The 17,098-nt window shown below is 41.2% G+C and overlaps 1 protein-coding gene across 5 annotated transcripts in view; it reads left to right on the top strand.

The window, feature by feature from the left end:
* HECW2 (HECT, C2 and WW domain containing E3 ubiquitin protein ligase 2) overlaps nt 1–17,098 on the top strand; it is a 435,976-nt gene that overhangs the window by 295,813 nt on the left and 123,065 nt on the right. For all 5 annotated transcript variants that reach the window (XM_010860869.1, XM_010860871.1, XM_010860870.1 and 2 more), the window contains 4 exons: nt 5,828–5,997; nt 8,599–8,741; nt 14,133–14,233; nt 15,212–16,561. In XM_010860869.1, the coding sequence (XP_010859171.1) occupies nt 5,828–5,997; nt 8,599–8,741; nt 14,133–14,233; nt 15,212–16,561 (1,764 nt within the window). The remainder of the gene's footprint in view (nt 1–5,827; nt 5,998–8,598; nt 8,742–14,132; nt 14,234–15,211; nt 16,562–17,098) is intronic.

The raw sequence follows: 17,098 nt of genomic DNA, 5'->3' as shown, positions 1-17,098 counted from the left end.
AGATTTCTCAGGAGACAGATCAGGTGGTCTGGCATTCCCATCTCTTGAAGAATTTTCCACAGTTTGTTGTGATCCACACAGTCAAAGGCTTTGGCATAGTCAATAAAGCAGAGCTAGATGTTTTTCTGCAGCTTCCTTGCTTTTTCAATGATCCAGTGGATGTTGGCGATTTGATATCTGGTTCCTCTGCCTTTTCTAATTCCATCTTGAACATCTGGAAGTTCACCGTTTATGTACTGTTGAAGCCCACCTTGGAGAATTTTGAGCGTGACTTTGCTAGCATGTGAGATAAGTGCAATTGTATGGTAGTTTGAGCATTCTTTATCATTGACTTTCTTTGGGATTGGAATGAAACCTGACCTTTTCCAGTCCTGTGGCCGCTGCTGTGTTTTCCAAATTTGCTGACATATTGAGTGCAGCACTTTAACAGCATCATCATTTAGGATTTGAAATAACTCAACTGAAATTCCATCACCTCCACTAGCTTTGTTCGTAGTGATGCTTCCTAAAGCCCGGTTGACTTTGCATTCCAGGGTGTCTGGCTGTAGGTGAGTGATCACACCATCGTGATTATCTGGGTCGTGAAGACAATCCTATCCCTAGTCCCATCACTTCATGTCAAATAGATGGGGGTAAAGTGGAAGCAGTGATGGATTTTATTGTCTTGATCACCAAAATGACTGTAGACTGTGACTGTAGCCATTAAATTAAAAGATGCTTGCTCCTTGGAAGGAAAGTTATAACTGACATACTAAAAAGCAGGGATGTCAGTTTGCTGACAAAAGTCTGTATAGTTAAAGCTATGGTTTTTCCTGTCATCATGTGAAAGTTGGACCATAAAGAGGACTGAGCACCAAAAAATTAATGCTTTTGAATTGTGTTGGTAGAGAAGACTCCTGAGTTTCCTCTGGACTGCAAAATCAAACCAGTCAATCCTAAAGGAGATCAACATTTAGTATTCATTGGAAGGACTGTTGCTGAAGCTGAAGCTCCAATACTTTGGCCACCTGATGCTGACAGCTGAAAAGACCTTGATGCTGGAAAGACTGAATGCAAAAGGAGAATTGTGTGGCAGAGGATGAGATGGTTATATAGCATCACTGATTCAGTGGACATGAATTTGAGCAAACTCCAGAAGATAGTGGAGGACAGGGGAGCCTGGCGTGCTGCAGTGCATGGGTTTGCAAAGAGTAGGACACAACTTAGCAACTGCAACAACAACAAAGCTGAAGCGTACTCTCAGTTCAGTTCAGTCGCTTAGTCATGTCCAACTCTTTGTGACCCCATGGATTGCAGCACACTAGGCTTCCCTGTCCATCACCAACTCCTGGAGCTTACCCAAACTCATGTCCATCGAGTTGGTGATGCCATCCAACCATCTCATCCTCTGGCATCCCCTTCTCCTCCAGCCTTCAATCTTTCTCAGCATCAGGGTCTTTTCAAATGAGTTAGTTCTTCAGGTAGCCAAAGTATTGGAGTTTCAGTTTCAGCATCATTCCTTCCAATGAATAGTCAGGACTGATTTCCTTTAGGATGGACTGGTTTGATCTTGCAGTACAAGGGACTCTCAAGCGTTTTCTCCAACACCACAGTTCAAAAGCATCAATTCTTCGGCATACAGCAGCAGCAGCAGCTTTCTTTATAGTCCAACTCTCACATCCATACATGACTACTGATTGATTACTCTAAGGAAATCAATATTTGAAATGGACTTTTGAAACAGACAACTGTACTGCAGCACATGTAAGATAAATTCTAATAGGTGTCTGTCACCATGTCTGTTTTCATTTTTTTCCCATTGGTGTAGTACTTCTGAAATTTAAATTATCAGTAGATTCACTTTTTGTTCACTGCAGAAAATGTTATTCACGAAAATTGACATTTTTAATAGTGAAAGTTAGGAGGCTGATCTTGAAAACACGCATCCATGGATGCATGATTATCATGTATGATGGTAGCTCATGTGTTAGCTCATTTCTGGCCCAAGGCCATTGTAGTATCCATTTCTGATCTAGCATGTTCCTTTTCCTCCCCATATGAAGTTACTTACCATGACTACCTTTTTAGTTTGGTTCTCTGGCAAATCTCAGAAGCTATAAATAGTTCAAATTTGACCAGTAGATATATTTTCACTGGAACCCTCAGGGTTTTAAAAAATCTAAGTATACCACAGCCTGTGATAAACTCCTCAACCCCTTATCTTTCTTTTGAATATATTTTAGTTGGCTACCTATGCTTAAGGGTTCTAGGGGAGGGGTGCAGGTAGGTTGCAGGAACAAAAATGAATCCTTCTTTTACAGATAAGGAACAGCTTCCCAAACCTCCATGGCCCAGAAAACTTAGTATACCCATACCACAGTTTTCTTATTTTAGAATAATTGCTCTAAGCTTTCAAGTGATCAATGTTTTTGTGAACATGACACACACATATTGATTTTGACCGCAGAGGGGATGTTAATTAACCCACCATTCGAGAATGACCAGATGAGAACTAAAAATCCCAAGACATTTTCCTGAAAAGCAGAAATAAGCTTTGGGGCATAACCAGATGCTTTTTCTTTATATACAACTTTTTCCAACATCCACCGCAGTACACATAGAGGCTGGCTATCTAAAATCTGTTTTATTTCCTACCATGTGATCAAGTATTTGCAGATGATATACAGAAATGTCTAAAAAGTATAGAAGATGAAAGCCAATTTCTGATGGTAATTCTAAATAATTCATCTGGTGTAGCATATTGACAGTGGATGACTGTCTATGGAGAGCATTTAAGCTCTGTAGAATATCTTTCTGCAAATATTCTGCTCTTGATTATCTGTGAATAAATAGGGACACAAATAATTGAACTCTACAGATAAAGCAAAAACTGTTTTTTGATGAAAGTCTTAAAGCTCTTCTCCAAGTAAGAAGTTAAAGATATTTAACCTCTCATACCTTTGTGACTGAGTCCTTCTTTAATCTATGAGGTGTTATGCATATTTATGAGCAATAAAATATGTAAAACATAAAAGAGAAAGTCAAGATATGGATAAAGTGAACTGTATAATCAAAGTACAAATAACTGGTAGTTTATTATGTTTATTAATGAAGACTTATTTGTATAGTGTCTCTTGTAGAAAAGGATAACAGTGACATCTTTCATCGCTGTGGCTTAATCTTCTGGTGGATGCTGTTTCTTCAAAGGAGCATTTTGCATGAATAATTTAGCTCTGTCAGACTTCATGACAGCCATTTCTGTACATGTACTTGTTTACTGCAAAGAAATCCCTTCTTGAGAAGTAAAAATCCCTTTAACAGCTAAAGAATATCATTCCTTTGTCTTTGAGTCTGAAGCAAGCCCAACAATAAGGATAAGAAAATATTCAAATTGTATTTTTTCTCAAAATTACCAAATAAAACCAAGTGAAAACATGTAGCATTATTAAATTGACAGTAAAATATAAGCACTGTATTAATAATGATTCCATAGTAGGACTTGCCAGAGATGGGATCCATGAGGCTAATGAGATTACAGCAGCTTCTCTGAAGTGCCTATCTAGTTCTTTGCTCAATCTTTCCCTTCTCCCATGGGCTTTTAGATCAAAGATCTTACTATCTTCCAAAAATAAGGTCCTCTTGGTTGAGTTTTTCAATCTTTTCTGACGTGTTAGACTGCTTCCCTCTGCTGCCAGTTATGAGACATTAAACAGTCCTGGTCTGTTTTCATCACATGTTATCTAGGCCGCAAGTTTTTTTTTTGGCCATTGGTGAACTTCTTCCAGGGAGCACTCCTTAGAGAATATGATGCTATGGGCAACCCCAGGCCAAGTCTGTCCTTCTGAGAAAGACTTTGTGTTTCAGGAATGTGGACTTGAGTAGGATGACCCTGGTGATCCTTTAAAAAATGTGAAGTTACTCTACCGGGTCTCTTCCCCAGCTGATTCAGGTCATTCAGAGGTCTTTGAGGGGCTTCCTAGGCGGCTCAGTGGTCAAGAACCCACCTATCAATGCAGTAGACATACCCGGGGGGCTTCCTGGGTAGCTCAAATGGTGAAGAATTTACCTGAAATGCAGGAGATTTGGGTTTGATCCCTGGGCTGGGAAAATCCTCTGGAGGAGGGCATGGCAACCCACTCCAGAATTCTTGCCTGGAGAATCCCATGGAAATAGGAATCCAGCAGGCCACAGTCCATAGGATTGCAAAGCATCAGATGCCACTGAAGCAACTTAGCACACCCACACAAGGTCTTTGAGGGTTTAGAGCCTGTCCACAGAATTCTTTTTCTGAATCAGTGGTCAGGACTTCCCTACACTGTTCATAACTGTATAAAGTTACCTGCTGCTGCTGCTGCTAAGTCGCTTCAGTCGTGTCCGACTCTGTGCGACCCCATAGACGACAGCCCACCAGGCTCCCCCATCCCTGGGATTCTCCAGGCAAGAACACTGGAGTGGGTTGCCATTTCCTTCTCCAATGCATGAAAGTGAAAAGTGAAAGTGAAGTCGCTCAGTCGTGTCCGACTCTTGGCAACCCCATGGACTGCAGCCCACCAGGCTCCTCCATCCATGGGATTTTCCAGGCAAGAGTACTGGAGTGGGGTGCCATTGCCTTCTCCAATAAAGTTACCTAGAAACTGTCTATTCTCCAGAAGCTTTGAAGAACACTTAGCTCTCAAGCCAACCTTATCCTAACTGATATTCTCAGAAAGGCATTGGGGATCCTGTGAAGCCAGCTTTATTTCCTGACATTTTTGCATCCTGTAGCTTGACCATTTTAAAAAGTGTTAGTCTCTTCACTAACCAGATGTTAGCCAGAAATTTTAGCAGCTCATATTTTGTGAAGTAACAAGTGGTGAATCTAAGATGAGTTATGGGACTTTTAACAAATACTTAAGTTACTTAACAGACTACTGAAAAAATAAACTCACAGTTATTTAATGTAACAGCAGTCAAATTTTAGAAATATTGCTGGTCTCTCTTTTTCATCTAACATTCATTTGTAGAATATATATGGCATTTTACATATGGTACAGCTGAATGTGTGCTCTGAAGTTTCATCCCCAATTAAACTTAAGTCTCTACATTTCATGTATTTATGTAGAAGATTCACTTTTATCTCATGAAAGGACATATTGGTTTTCTTTTTAAATACAGTATTTACTAAGGATTTCTCTTAAGACATTGTGTGAAGTGCTGTTGCCAAGCTACATAGAAAAAGGTGGTGAAGATGCACACATTAGAATCAAAATGGTACTAATTCTAATCAAAATTAGAATCAAGTGTTCTTTGGAAGGAATGATGCTAAAGCTGAAACTCCAGTACTTTGGCCACCTCATGCGAAGAGTTGACTCATTGGAAAAGACTCTGATGCTGGGAGGGATTAGAGGCAGGAGGAAAAGGCGACAACAGAGGATGAGATGGCTGGATGGCATCACCGACTCGATGGACGTGAGTTTGAGTGAATTCCTGGAGTTGGTGATGGACAAGGAGGCCTGGTGTGCTGCAATTCATGGGGTCGCAAAGAGTCGGACATGACTGAGCGACTGAACTGAACTGAACTGAAGGTGGTGATACAAGTTTGGCTTCATTCTGCAGCCTGTTAGAGGACCCCTTGCTGGAGTTAGTCATAACCTACTTGCCCTCACTTATCTAAGCAATCATAGAGTGATTAATTTTGTTATTGTTTTGCTGAATAGTTTCTGTTTAGAGTTTCCTGTGTAATTATTTAAGAATGAATTGCCATTGATCTACTTGTTCTAATCAGAACATATGAATCTCTTATCTTCTGTCCCTTTCCTCTCCCTCTCTCTTTCCTTCCCTTCTTCCTCCTCTCTTTCTTTCTTTACAGACCTTAGGGCAGTTGGACTAAAGAAAGGGATGTTCTTCAATCCTGACCCTTATCTTAAGATGTCCATTCAGCCAGGGAAGAAGAGCAGTTTCCCCACCTGTGCCCACCATGGGCAGGAGAGGAGGTCTACCATCATCAGTAACACCACTAATCCAATTTGGCATCGAGAGGTAAGATGATAGTCAGAGACCTCCTGCTTGACAAGAAGTTGGCCAACTCCATCTCTCTCCACTGGTCTCTATATCGTTCAGCTGCTCGTGGGTGTGGGTAATATGGCTGAGGTGTCTGGAAATTCTGTTAGGAAAAGTGTACAATGAAAATGAGATATTCCCTTCTAACCAGGGATGGGTCTAGGGTTAAGCAAATGAGGGACTTCCCTCAGATGTGTTATTTATAGGGTTCCAAAGACTCAATGATCAAAATTAATATTTCAATGCAATATCTTTTAAAGAAATAAAAATCAAGGCAAATATTAATGATGGACAAAGTATCAACATTTTGTAAGGAGAGTAACAGTGCCTTGCAGAGCCATATGGGAGCCTGAGGCAGAAGGAAAAGTCAGTAACATTGATCCCATTTTTATTTAAAATTTTTATATTTTGTTCTAGCACATACTCAATATAAATTAATGGAATTTCTCTCCCTACAGGCTTTGGCAAATGTTTTTTTTATTTCTAGGTTTTGGTTAATTACACGAGGCAGTTGAGGAATTGTCATCCTGAGGGAAGGCAGATTGTGTTGATGGTACTTCAGACTTTCTCATAGCTGCAATATGCTACCAGTCATTGCAGTGTGCCATATTAGTGAAATCAAGCCCAGGGTTTTCCCATTGGAAATATTTTTTTGTCACAGACTGAACAGAGATGTTGGTTCTCTTCTAGCGAGCAGAGCATGAGTTCTACCATCTCTCAGGGAATCAAGACACAGTTCACATACTAGTTTCAATGAGTGTTTCTGAAACTGAAAGTGCAAGTCGCTCAGTCATGTCTGACTCTTTGTGACCCCATGGACGATACAGTCCATGGAATTCTCCAGGTCAGAATACTAGAGTGGGTAGCCTTTCCCTTCTCCAGGGGATCTTCCCAACCCAGGGATCAAACCCAGGTCTCCTGAATTGCAGGCGGATTCTTTTACCAGCTGAGCCATAAGGAAAGCCCACAAATACTGGGGTGGGTAGCCTATCCCTTCTCCAGACCCAGGAATCGAACCAGGGTCTCTTGCATTGCAGGCAGATTCTTTACCAACTGAGCTAAGACAAACGTATATTGGCATGGGAGTTGCACAGTTAATTAAATCACTCCCTAAATGTTTAATGACAATAATATGTTCTAACAATGCTGAACAGTATTTCATTGGAGAGAGAGTTTCAACAGTTCCAAAACCAACTGGAGAAAAACTGTGGCTGTTTGAGGCTTGCCAGCATAGCAAGATGTTTCTCTTGGGCAGTTTTCATGGTTATGTTAGTGGCTAAATATTGTCAATTTTTTTATTCCTGGTTTGAAATACTGTCTCCAAATAGTGAATAACTCTTAAAGGAATACCACTTAATTTAACACATTAGAAGCTTAGATGATTGCATGATGATCACTTAGAAGGCAAAGAGTAGAGATAGTAACGATACTAGCAATAACTTTATTTTTCTAACATTTAATATTTACAGAGTTCTTAGCCATGTTACCAGTGCAGGCATGATAAAGGGTATGTAAGGGATGATATTCTCACCTCTCTTTTTGTGATTAATAAACAAAAGCTTAAAATGTTCATGTAACTAGCTATTCAGGGGCAGAAGTAGTGCTTAAACTCTGCTGTCTTATTCTAAGCAAGTGCTTTTTCCATTAAGCAGATTGCTAAACTTCATGGCCCTTTGGGGAAATTAAATTGTTATGACTATGTAAACTTAGTGACCCCTGAGTGTAAAGTTGGCTGGCACTAGTCAGACGTCATTGTTGTTGCCTAGATACTACCAGGGATAGAGACAAATGGTTCAGGTTAGATTTCTGGCTCCATCATTCACTTTTTCTGAGATGCTCATCATAAAAAGGAACACTTTATCTTTGTAATATATATGAAAGTGTTTGTAAATGAGTAAAGCAGGTTATTTTTCTTTTATATCCTTATTAATATCATATCCTGTTTTTTCCAATGGCATTCTGAAAACAACAAAGCTTATCTTAACCTCATACTTTTATTTTTCTATCCCAGGAGAAATGTCTCTGTGTGCCTTTTAAATTAAGTAACTTCTATTTGAACATTGTTTTATTTTGCTGTAAACCAGGGAAATCATAATATTCATTAGGTGCTTCTATTTTAACCACTAAGTGAAGGACGAAGATGTGCAACTTCAAAATACCATGGGATCAGGAATTAAGTTTGCTGTTAATCAGAGTATTGGTTAATTCTAAGCCACCATATAACAGGATATTAAATATTAAAGAGTTAAAATACAATAAATGTGGTGAGCACTAAAATTGTATTGTGCATAATTTAATATTTGATAGCATCTCCTCAAACTATTCAACCGGAAGAGTTGGATGATTGAAGGTGCTTCCTTTGTCATCTAGATCCTAACTGCTGCTTTTTAATCTTTATGACTGTTCATGATTCTGAGTGAATAAAAGATTGACAATTGTTGCAGATTTTTCTGGCAATGTAGACTCTCTATGTCATTAGAATTTAAGAGATGCTAATTTTTCTTATAGTAATGTATATTAATAAAATGATATATATAATTTTGTATTTCTTTTTTGACTTGTGTTATGTTTTGTTTTCAGAAATACTCCTTTTTTGCACTCCTTACTGATGTCTTAGAGATTGAAATTAAAGACAAGTTTGCAAAGAGCCGGCCTATCATTAAGCGTTTCCTGGGGAAGCTCACCATTCCAGTCCAGAGGCTACTGGAGCGGCAAGCCATTGGGTAATCAGGGATCCTGTTGCAAGTAGTTTCCGCTGAAGCAACTGAAATGATACTTTGAAGTCCTAGGGCTTTTCTCACTGATAAGAAGTGGTAATATACTTCTTTTAAAAATGAAAGTGCTGGCATATGCCTTAAAATGTGCAGGACAAAAAGGACTTTATTTTCATGTATCTTTTTTGAGTTATCTATCTTTCCCAAGATGTACCTACTATTAGCATTTCAGTGTGAAATGTCACAGTGCTCAGTTGATTTTTGAGTATATTGAAGTCTTGCTATAACAGCCTCTCCCTAGTACAGGATGCCAGTATCAGATTGACACCTCCCAATCCTGATTAACCTTATCCAGAGATTTTTGTTATGCCTAAGATACCAAAACCACCTTATTTTAGGGCCATTTAAAACAGAGCCTAGACTCTGAGATGGTGTGGAGCTCTAAGACATGTACTTAGAGCTCTAAGACATTCATTTAGGCAACTAGAAATTACTCATTGAGAGAATTTTAAAATGTGGTTTGACATCTGTCTCCTTTCTGTTAGCTTTTTGTAAGCTGTGAATCAAGTAGTTGAGAAATCATAACATGCCTCCATTCCTTATTATAAATGGTGTATATATTTTCACACGGTAAGTATCAGCAAACTCAATTACACAGCTGCTCTGAGGTAGCACTAGGGGGCATCCTTTTCATTTTAGGAGAACATTATGAATGTATGATAACAGTGGTGGTAGTCAGCAGTATCAGTGATAAACAGTAGCTGTGGTAGTAGTAGCAGCAATAGTAAACAAAAGTAAACAAAAAAAGATGGTATGGCCCTAGTCTATGTCAGGAGTTAAGTAAATTACACTCATCTGCTTCTATAATCTCGACAACTCTGCGAGGTGAACAGTGTTGTTATACCTCTTTCAGAGATGAGGAATCTGAGGCTAGCAAGCCAGTGGTGGAGCTGGGATTTGAGCAGATCAGTCTGTTCCAGAATCTCGACTTCTCTGCCACACTTTAAGGCTGGCAGTGATGGCATATTCATCCAGCTAACTGAGAGGTTGATCATTTGTAGGCACTTTGCAGCTAATTAACTGTCCTCTTAGTGTTTTGACAAGTCACAATTTTTTCAGACATTAGTTTCCTTGTTTGAAAAATAAAGTCTTTAGACCAGGTGATCTCAAAGACCCCTTCGACATCTGAAATTAAGAGATTCTAATGGAATCTACAGAGAAGGCAATGGCACCCCACTCCAGTACTCTTGCCTGGAAAATCCCATGGATGGAGGAGCCTGGTGGGCTGCAGTCCATGGGGTCGCTAAGAGTCGGACACAACTGAGTGACTTCACTTTCACTTTTCACTTTCATGCATTGGAGAAGGAAATGGCAACCCACTCCAGTGTTCTTGCCTGGAGAATCCCACGGACGGGGGAGTCCGGTGGGCTGCCGTCTATGGGGTCGCACAGAGTCGGACATGACTGAAGCGACTTAGCAGCAGCATCAATGGAATCTAATTCTCTGTCCATTAGAGGCAATGGTTGAGATAGACCACATAAACTAGAAATATTATGCTGAAATTCTAGCAGCCTCATTTAATTTGATAAAACAGGGAAATTGCAATTATTTTTAAGGATAGCAAATATTGCTCCTAGTGGAGGTAATACTCTTTTGTTGTTGTTGTTCAGTCGTTAAGTCATGTCCAACTCTTTGCTACACCATGGACTGCAGCATGCCAGGCTCTTCTGTCCTCCACTATCTTCTGGAGTTTGCTCAAATTCATGTCCATTGAGTCAGTGATACTATCTAACCATCTCATCCTCTGTTGCCCCTTATACCTTTGCCTTCAGTCTTTCCCAGCATCAGGGTCTTTTCCAATGAGTTGGCTTTTAGCATCAGGTGGCCAAAGTATCGGAGCTTCAGCTTTGGGAAGTTTCTAAAAATTATTTTTAGGATTAATGGAAAATGAAAAATTATAATTGGTGAGAATTAACTATTGGAAGTATAATATGCTTATAATTTAATTTACATACGTATAATCATATAATTTATATATATAAAAGAAGTATTCATTTATGTATACCCATAAGAATGATCAAGGAAAAATAAAGCCTTATTAGTGCTTTAATCTCCTGTTAACTTGCTGACTTTCATTCAGTCCTTTAAAGAATGGACACATAATACTGCCTGGCATGGATTCTGTGTGTACTGGAAGGAAGTCCAGCATGAATTTGTGATATGCCAGAATTATGAAGTATTTCCACACAAGTATATTAAAAGCATTGCCTGATACTTAGGGATTTGCTTTATTAAATAAATATGATACTACATATTAGTATCTCTGCTCTTAGCATCTAAATATATTTTTAATCTGATTATTACTTTCTATCAAGTAATTGATACATCTTGAAAAATAATGAGTTTTCTTTGCTTATGTTTTTTGTAGACTGCAGTTCTCTGAAGTAATTGAAGTTTCATATGGTAAAATTTTATAGGATGAGCTGAAACTCCTTACTGATTACCTATTTCAAGAGTATTGGTTTGAATGTGACATTTTTTTCAGAAAGTGACTTGCATTCTGTCCAAAGAGCACATCACTTTCCCATGCTTTATCATTTGCTCTGATTACACTAGTGAGAAAATGTCTCAGTCAGGCAGTGGGAGTTCTTTGGCACTTAGTCTTTATAATTATATACCATAATAATATATAATATAGGGTACACAATTATCTATCACAGGAAAGAGGCAGGATGAGTCAGATGAAACTGAGAAAGAATAGGTGAATCCCCTGGCAGTCACTCAGCAAGGATGAAACCCCCTTGACTTGGAATTTCTGAATAGGGAGTCTTTCCTGTTCTTAGGGATTGTAGAGTTGAGTATCTTGTCAGTTTGGGTGAAAAACAGCACTAATACCTATTAAAAATCTTTTTTTCAAAGTAAAGAGTCTGATTTGTTAAATTTATTCAACAAATATGTGGATGTGTATACATATAGTATCTACTAAATGTTAAACACTCTTTTGGGTATTAGAATATGATAATGAGCAAAAGAATGGATCCCATTCTTAGAATCCCTGCTAATCATTTACTTCCTAGCTAAAATCCATCACTTTTTTAAGTCTTCATCATCAGCACCAACACTTTACTTTTATTGTTCAAAGAGGAGGAGAGGAGAGTCAATTTGATTTTAGCAAAGAAGGGAAAATTTTATCATTCCAAGACCGAATGTCCAAAGAGATGGATGAGGACCACCTTGTTGAGAGCAGGTTCAGGTGGTTTGCTGCTGGGTTCATGGATTAGTGGACAGAGGGGCAGCATCTCTGCATGTCAGGCACTGTCTAAATGCTGGAAAGGAAAAAGCAGTCAGGGAAAAAGACATCACTTCTGTTATGCAGGTTGCAGTCATTGTAGAATTATTAGAACATTCTAATGTAATAGCAGTTAACATACTTGTATCATCTAATAGTTAATGCCAAAACATCCCTTTACAGGAAAAAATCTTCTTAAAATACCAGCTTAAGTACACAAAACATTGTGATGTCAAATGCATTGGGATGAGCCATGAGTAAATATCATTAAAATCCATGCTACTTAAAGCAGCCAAGGATTATGGAAAGTGCTCATAAAATGAGATATGATCTGGGGCCTACAGAGCAGGGGCTTCTATGTCATAAGTATCTGTGTTCTAATCCTGGTTCTGTCACTTTAATTGTTGTCTGGCCTTGGGCAAGTTACCTATCCTCCCTGGGCCTTAACTTCCTCTTCTAGAAAACAGGGCCACCACCAGGCTCATAGGGAGGATGGAAGGCGATGATGCATGCAAAGCCCTTATTAGGGTGTTAGCACTCAGATGGGGGAAACAAAGCATTTTAAGAGCATCAATCAAATATTTATTACAAAATTTATAGGGAAGAAAAAGTAAAAAGTAAAAGAAACAATCTTATTGTTTTAGGACATTCTTTGTATTAAGCCAAAGAAATTCATAAGAGCTGAACTGGGATTTTACATTAGCATGTGTTCTTTTAAACAGGTAACATCTATTTAAAATTATGCCGAGGAGGTAGAGAACAAGGGAAATAGTCGTGTAGATTAGTAATCAATAGGGACTAGAGGCTCTGAACTCTACATTGGTTCAAGTATTAGGTGGAGGCCTTGTGTTTTCCACCCAAAGTTGCCATTAGAGGGCAGTGTGAGAGCAGAGATGGTGTGATTTGGTCCTATCCCTCTGATTATTTTCCTTAATTAAGAATGCATCAGATTCAGAATGAAAGTTGCTTGCATACAAGGAAATGATGTAATTGTATTTGACTTTGATAAATAAACACAGAGTTTAAATATATCAACTATTTCATCCTCAAGGAAGCCAATAGCCTGAGCCTGGAGCTAAGATGGAGCAGAAGCTAGCTAGGCAGGTCCAGTGGTGTGGGCCCCTCCAGTCCACCTGCCAGTATGGCAACAAGACCCCACCAGGTGGTGCAGCCAGCTTCTCCAACCATCCCATCAGTATCGCTCACAAGTTGCCCAGAGAATCGATGATAGTCACTCCCACCAAGCTAGGGCCAAGAGCGAGCCCCTTACTCTACAAATGAGAAAGGGGAGGTGCTGCAGCCCTCTGCCCCTCACACAGCCGGAGCAGCTATCAGAGCCTGGCCTGTTCTCACACGGCTCTCTCCTAACTCCCCACTCCTGTTCTTCAGAATGTAGCAGCTCTGTGCCCTCCATGTGATGACCCTTACCTCTGTCTGTCTTTTCTTTTGTCCACACCACATGGCATATCTTAGTTCCCCAACCAGGGGTCAAACCCCTGCTGAGCTTTCAGTGGAAGCTCGGAGTTGTAACCACTGGACTACCAGGGAATTCCCTGTGCCTGTCTTTTTAGAGGGGCTTCCCTGGTAAGAAATCGGCCTGCAATGTGGGAGACCTGGTTCAACCCCTGGGTCTGGAGGACCCCCCCTGGAGAAGGGAATAGCTACCCACTCCAGTAGTCTTGCCTCATGCTAAATGCTAAGGAACCAGGCCGTCTATTCATTTACACTTGAGTCAGAAAACACTCAAAATTTTAGGCCTTTTCCAGCTCCTTGATGGCTTTTAAAATGTCCTGTTCCTGATCACTATTAGCAGTGATCAGGAGAACAAATCAGTGCCCTTTAAAAAATCATAGCAACATTGTATTGCATTTTGTATTGTATTGTATTTACTAATAATTTTCCTTGTGACAAGGTTCTCTTTTATCCTTGGGTTTATAAGTGTTCATTTATACAAATGAATAATATTACGTTGACTCTAACTTGCCTTTTCACTTTCTCATGAGTATGAAAGTTTTAAGAGAAATACGTGGGGTTTAGGGGGTGGTCTGTAGGAAGAAGATGAAGCCTGACAGCAGAGTAGTAGGATCAAAGAACCATTTCTATTCTTGCAGTGACCAGATGCTCAGCTACAACCTTGGCAGAAGGCTCCCAGCTGACCATGTGAGTGGGTACCTCCAGTTCAGAGTGGAGGTCACATCTTCTGTGCATGAAGGTGAGATATCTGTGTAAATACATCACTGTAGGTAGAACTTGTTAAATCTTACTCTGTTGCCAGTTTACATTTGAATCTTAATCTGTTGTCAGTTTTGGGCTTCCTTGGTGGCTCAGAGGTTAAAGCGTCTGCCTGCAATGCAGGAGACCTGGGTTCAATCCCTGGGTCAAGAAGATCCCCCTGGAGAAGGAAATGGCAACCCACTCCAGTATTCTTGCCTGGAGAATCCCATGGATAGAGGAGCCTGGTGGGCTACAGTCCACGGGGTCGCAAAGAGTTGGACATGACTGAGTGACTTCACTTTCACTTTTCACTTTCTGTTGTCAATTTACATTTGAATAGAATTGTTTGTGTCCTGTTCTGAACATAAAATAGCTATCGAATGATTACCTGCTGAAGTTTTCCAAATAGATATGAAAGCCTGTTTATTAAAAAAAAAAAATCTCACTTAGGTTTTTATCTGTGTTTGGAAACTGGGATGTGGAATTTTCAGCAGCAGTGAACATGTAAAACCTCATGTGTTACGCTGACCAGCAATATATGTACCTGTTTAGTAGTAAGTAGTGAATCTTAGCAAGTTGGTGATAACTGTAAAACAGTCCCCAGCCTTTCTGGCACCAGGGACTGGTCTCATGGAAGACAGTTTTTCCACAGACCAGGGATATGGGGGATGGCTTTGTGATAATTCAACTGCATTCCATTTATTATGCCGCAACTGACAGGAAGCGGAGCTCAGGCATAATGTGAGTGATGTGGAGAGGCTGTAAGTGCAGATGAGGCTTCACTCACTTGCCTGCCACTCACCTTCTGCTGTGTGGATTTTTCCAGTGTGTGCCCCTGGGGTTGGGGACCCTTGCTGTGAAGAGCCCTCAGTGGGATGACTGAATTCTTTGAACTGATTGGTGGCAAAGGATTAGGATATTAAAAGTTAATATGTAATAATGCCTTTGTTTTTATAAATGCTGTTTCCTCCTTCAGATGCCTCTCCAGAAGCTGTTGGCACAATACTTGGAGTCAGTTCTGTGAACGGAGACCTAGGAAGCCCTTCTGATGAGGAGGACATGCCAGGGGGCCATCACGACAGCCCAGTTTGTTCCAATGGACCAGTTTCTGAGGAAAGTGCTGATGGGACACCCAAGCATTCTCTCAGGACTAGTTCTACTCTGGAAATAGACACAGAAGAATTAACTTCTACTTCTTCAAGGACCTCACCTCCCAGAGGACGTCAGGATTCACTCAATGATTATTTAGATGCTATTGAACACAATGGCCATTCTAGGTCAGGTGCAGCTACTTGCTCGGAGAGGTCCGTGGGAGCCTCTCCAAAGCTAAGGAGTAGTTTTCCCACTGACACAAGACTCAATGCAATGCTTCATATTGACTCAGATGAGGAAGACCACGAGTTCCAGCAAGACCTGGGCTATCCATCCTCCTTGGAGGAGGAAGGAGGGTTGATCATGTTTAGCAGGGCATCAAGAACTGATGATGGGAGCCTGGCATCTCAGACAAAGCCAGAAGACAACCCAGTGGAGACTGAGGAAGCCTCCATTAATGAAGCTGCTTCCTTTGAGGATAAGCCAGGAAATCTTCCAGAGCTTGCAGAGACCTCTTTACCCTCAGGCCCGGTCCCAGATGAAAGCGAGAATGGCCCAGAATCTCAACCAAGTGTGGACCAGGGCAGCACTGAATTGTGTGGCTCTCAGGAGGTGGATCAGCCCACAAGTGGAGCTGACACGGGCACTTCTGACACGTCCGGGGGGAGCCGAAGAGCTGTCAGTGAGACAGAGTCCCTTGATCAGGGGTCTGAGCCTTCCCAGGTGTCCTCAGAAACAGAGCCCAGCGACCCTGCCAGGACAGAGAGTGTGAGCGAGGCCAGCACCAGGCCCGAGGGAGAGAGTGACCTGGAAGGGGCCGACAGCTCCTGCAATGAGAGTGTTACCACGCAGCTCTCCTCGGTGGAGACACGGTGCTCATCTCTTGAGAGCGCACGGTTTCCTGAAACTCCAGCCTTTTCTTCTCAGGAGGAGGAAGATGGAGCCTGTGCAGCAGAGCCCGCCAGCAGTGGCCCTGCTGAAGGGTCCCAGGATTCCATATGCACTCCTGGTTCCTTACCTGTGGTGCAGGTGCCCAGTGGAGAGGAGGAAGGGCCAGGGTCAGAATCAACCACTGTACCTGACCAGGAGGAGGTGGGGGAGGTCTGGCAGCGGAGGGGGAGCATGGAGGGAGCTGCTGCTGCTGCTGAGAGCCAGGCCCAAGAAGAGGGTGCTGCTCGGGATACCACAGGGGCTTGTGAAGGGGCCACCGCCCAGGAGGAAGGCGCGATTGGAGGTAGGATGTAGAAGACAATGTGGCCTGTGTCTCAGGGATACCTGCTCAGAGGGTTGTCCCTCAATGTAAATTATGCTGCAGGTCAAATATTAGCTGAATTCTTCACCTTTGGGTTCAACAGCTTTTTTTTTTTTTTTTTTAATGGATCTTCTACTGCTGAAATAAGAGGGCTGTCAAATAATGGACTTCAAGGCTCTGTATCAATGTGGGCACCTGCTTTCCCTAGGAAAGTGGCCTGTTGGGTGGGGGAGCCTGTGGTCCATACAGCCCTGGAGGCCTGGAGTGCCTAAGGGCAGATAAACAGGAGCAAACTGCACATGTGCATGCTGTGCACCGTGGCATTCATGTGCCCAGGGCTCGGTCCTCTCATCTGGGCAGTGTGAAGAAGCTTTTAATAAGGAATTTCCAGGTGTGTAGATACAAAGCCAGACAGGCTGGCAGCATCTACCAGTATTATCTGTGAGGTTTTCTGGAACATCTTAAGTCGCTCCTTATTGCACGAAGCTTCAAAACAGAAGGTTCGTGTGTGCTTTGCGT

This window comes from Bison bison, unplaced genomic scaffold, assembly GCF_000754665.1.
Source record: "Bison bison bison isolate TAMUID 2011002044 unplaced genomic scaffold, Bison_UMD1.0 scf7180017864471, whole genome shotgun sequence".
In the NCBI taxonomy this organism is placed as follows: Eukaryota; Metazoa; Chordata; class Mammalia; order Artiodactyla; family Bovidae; genus Bison; species Bison bison.
This window is presented reverse-complemented; position numbering and strand designations above follow the sequence as displayed.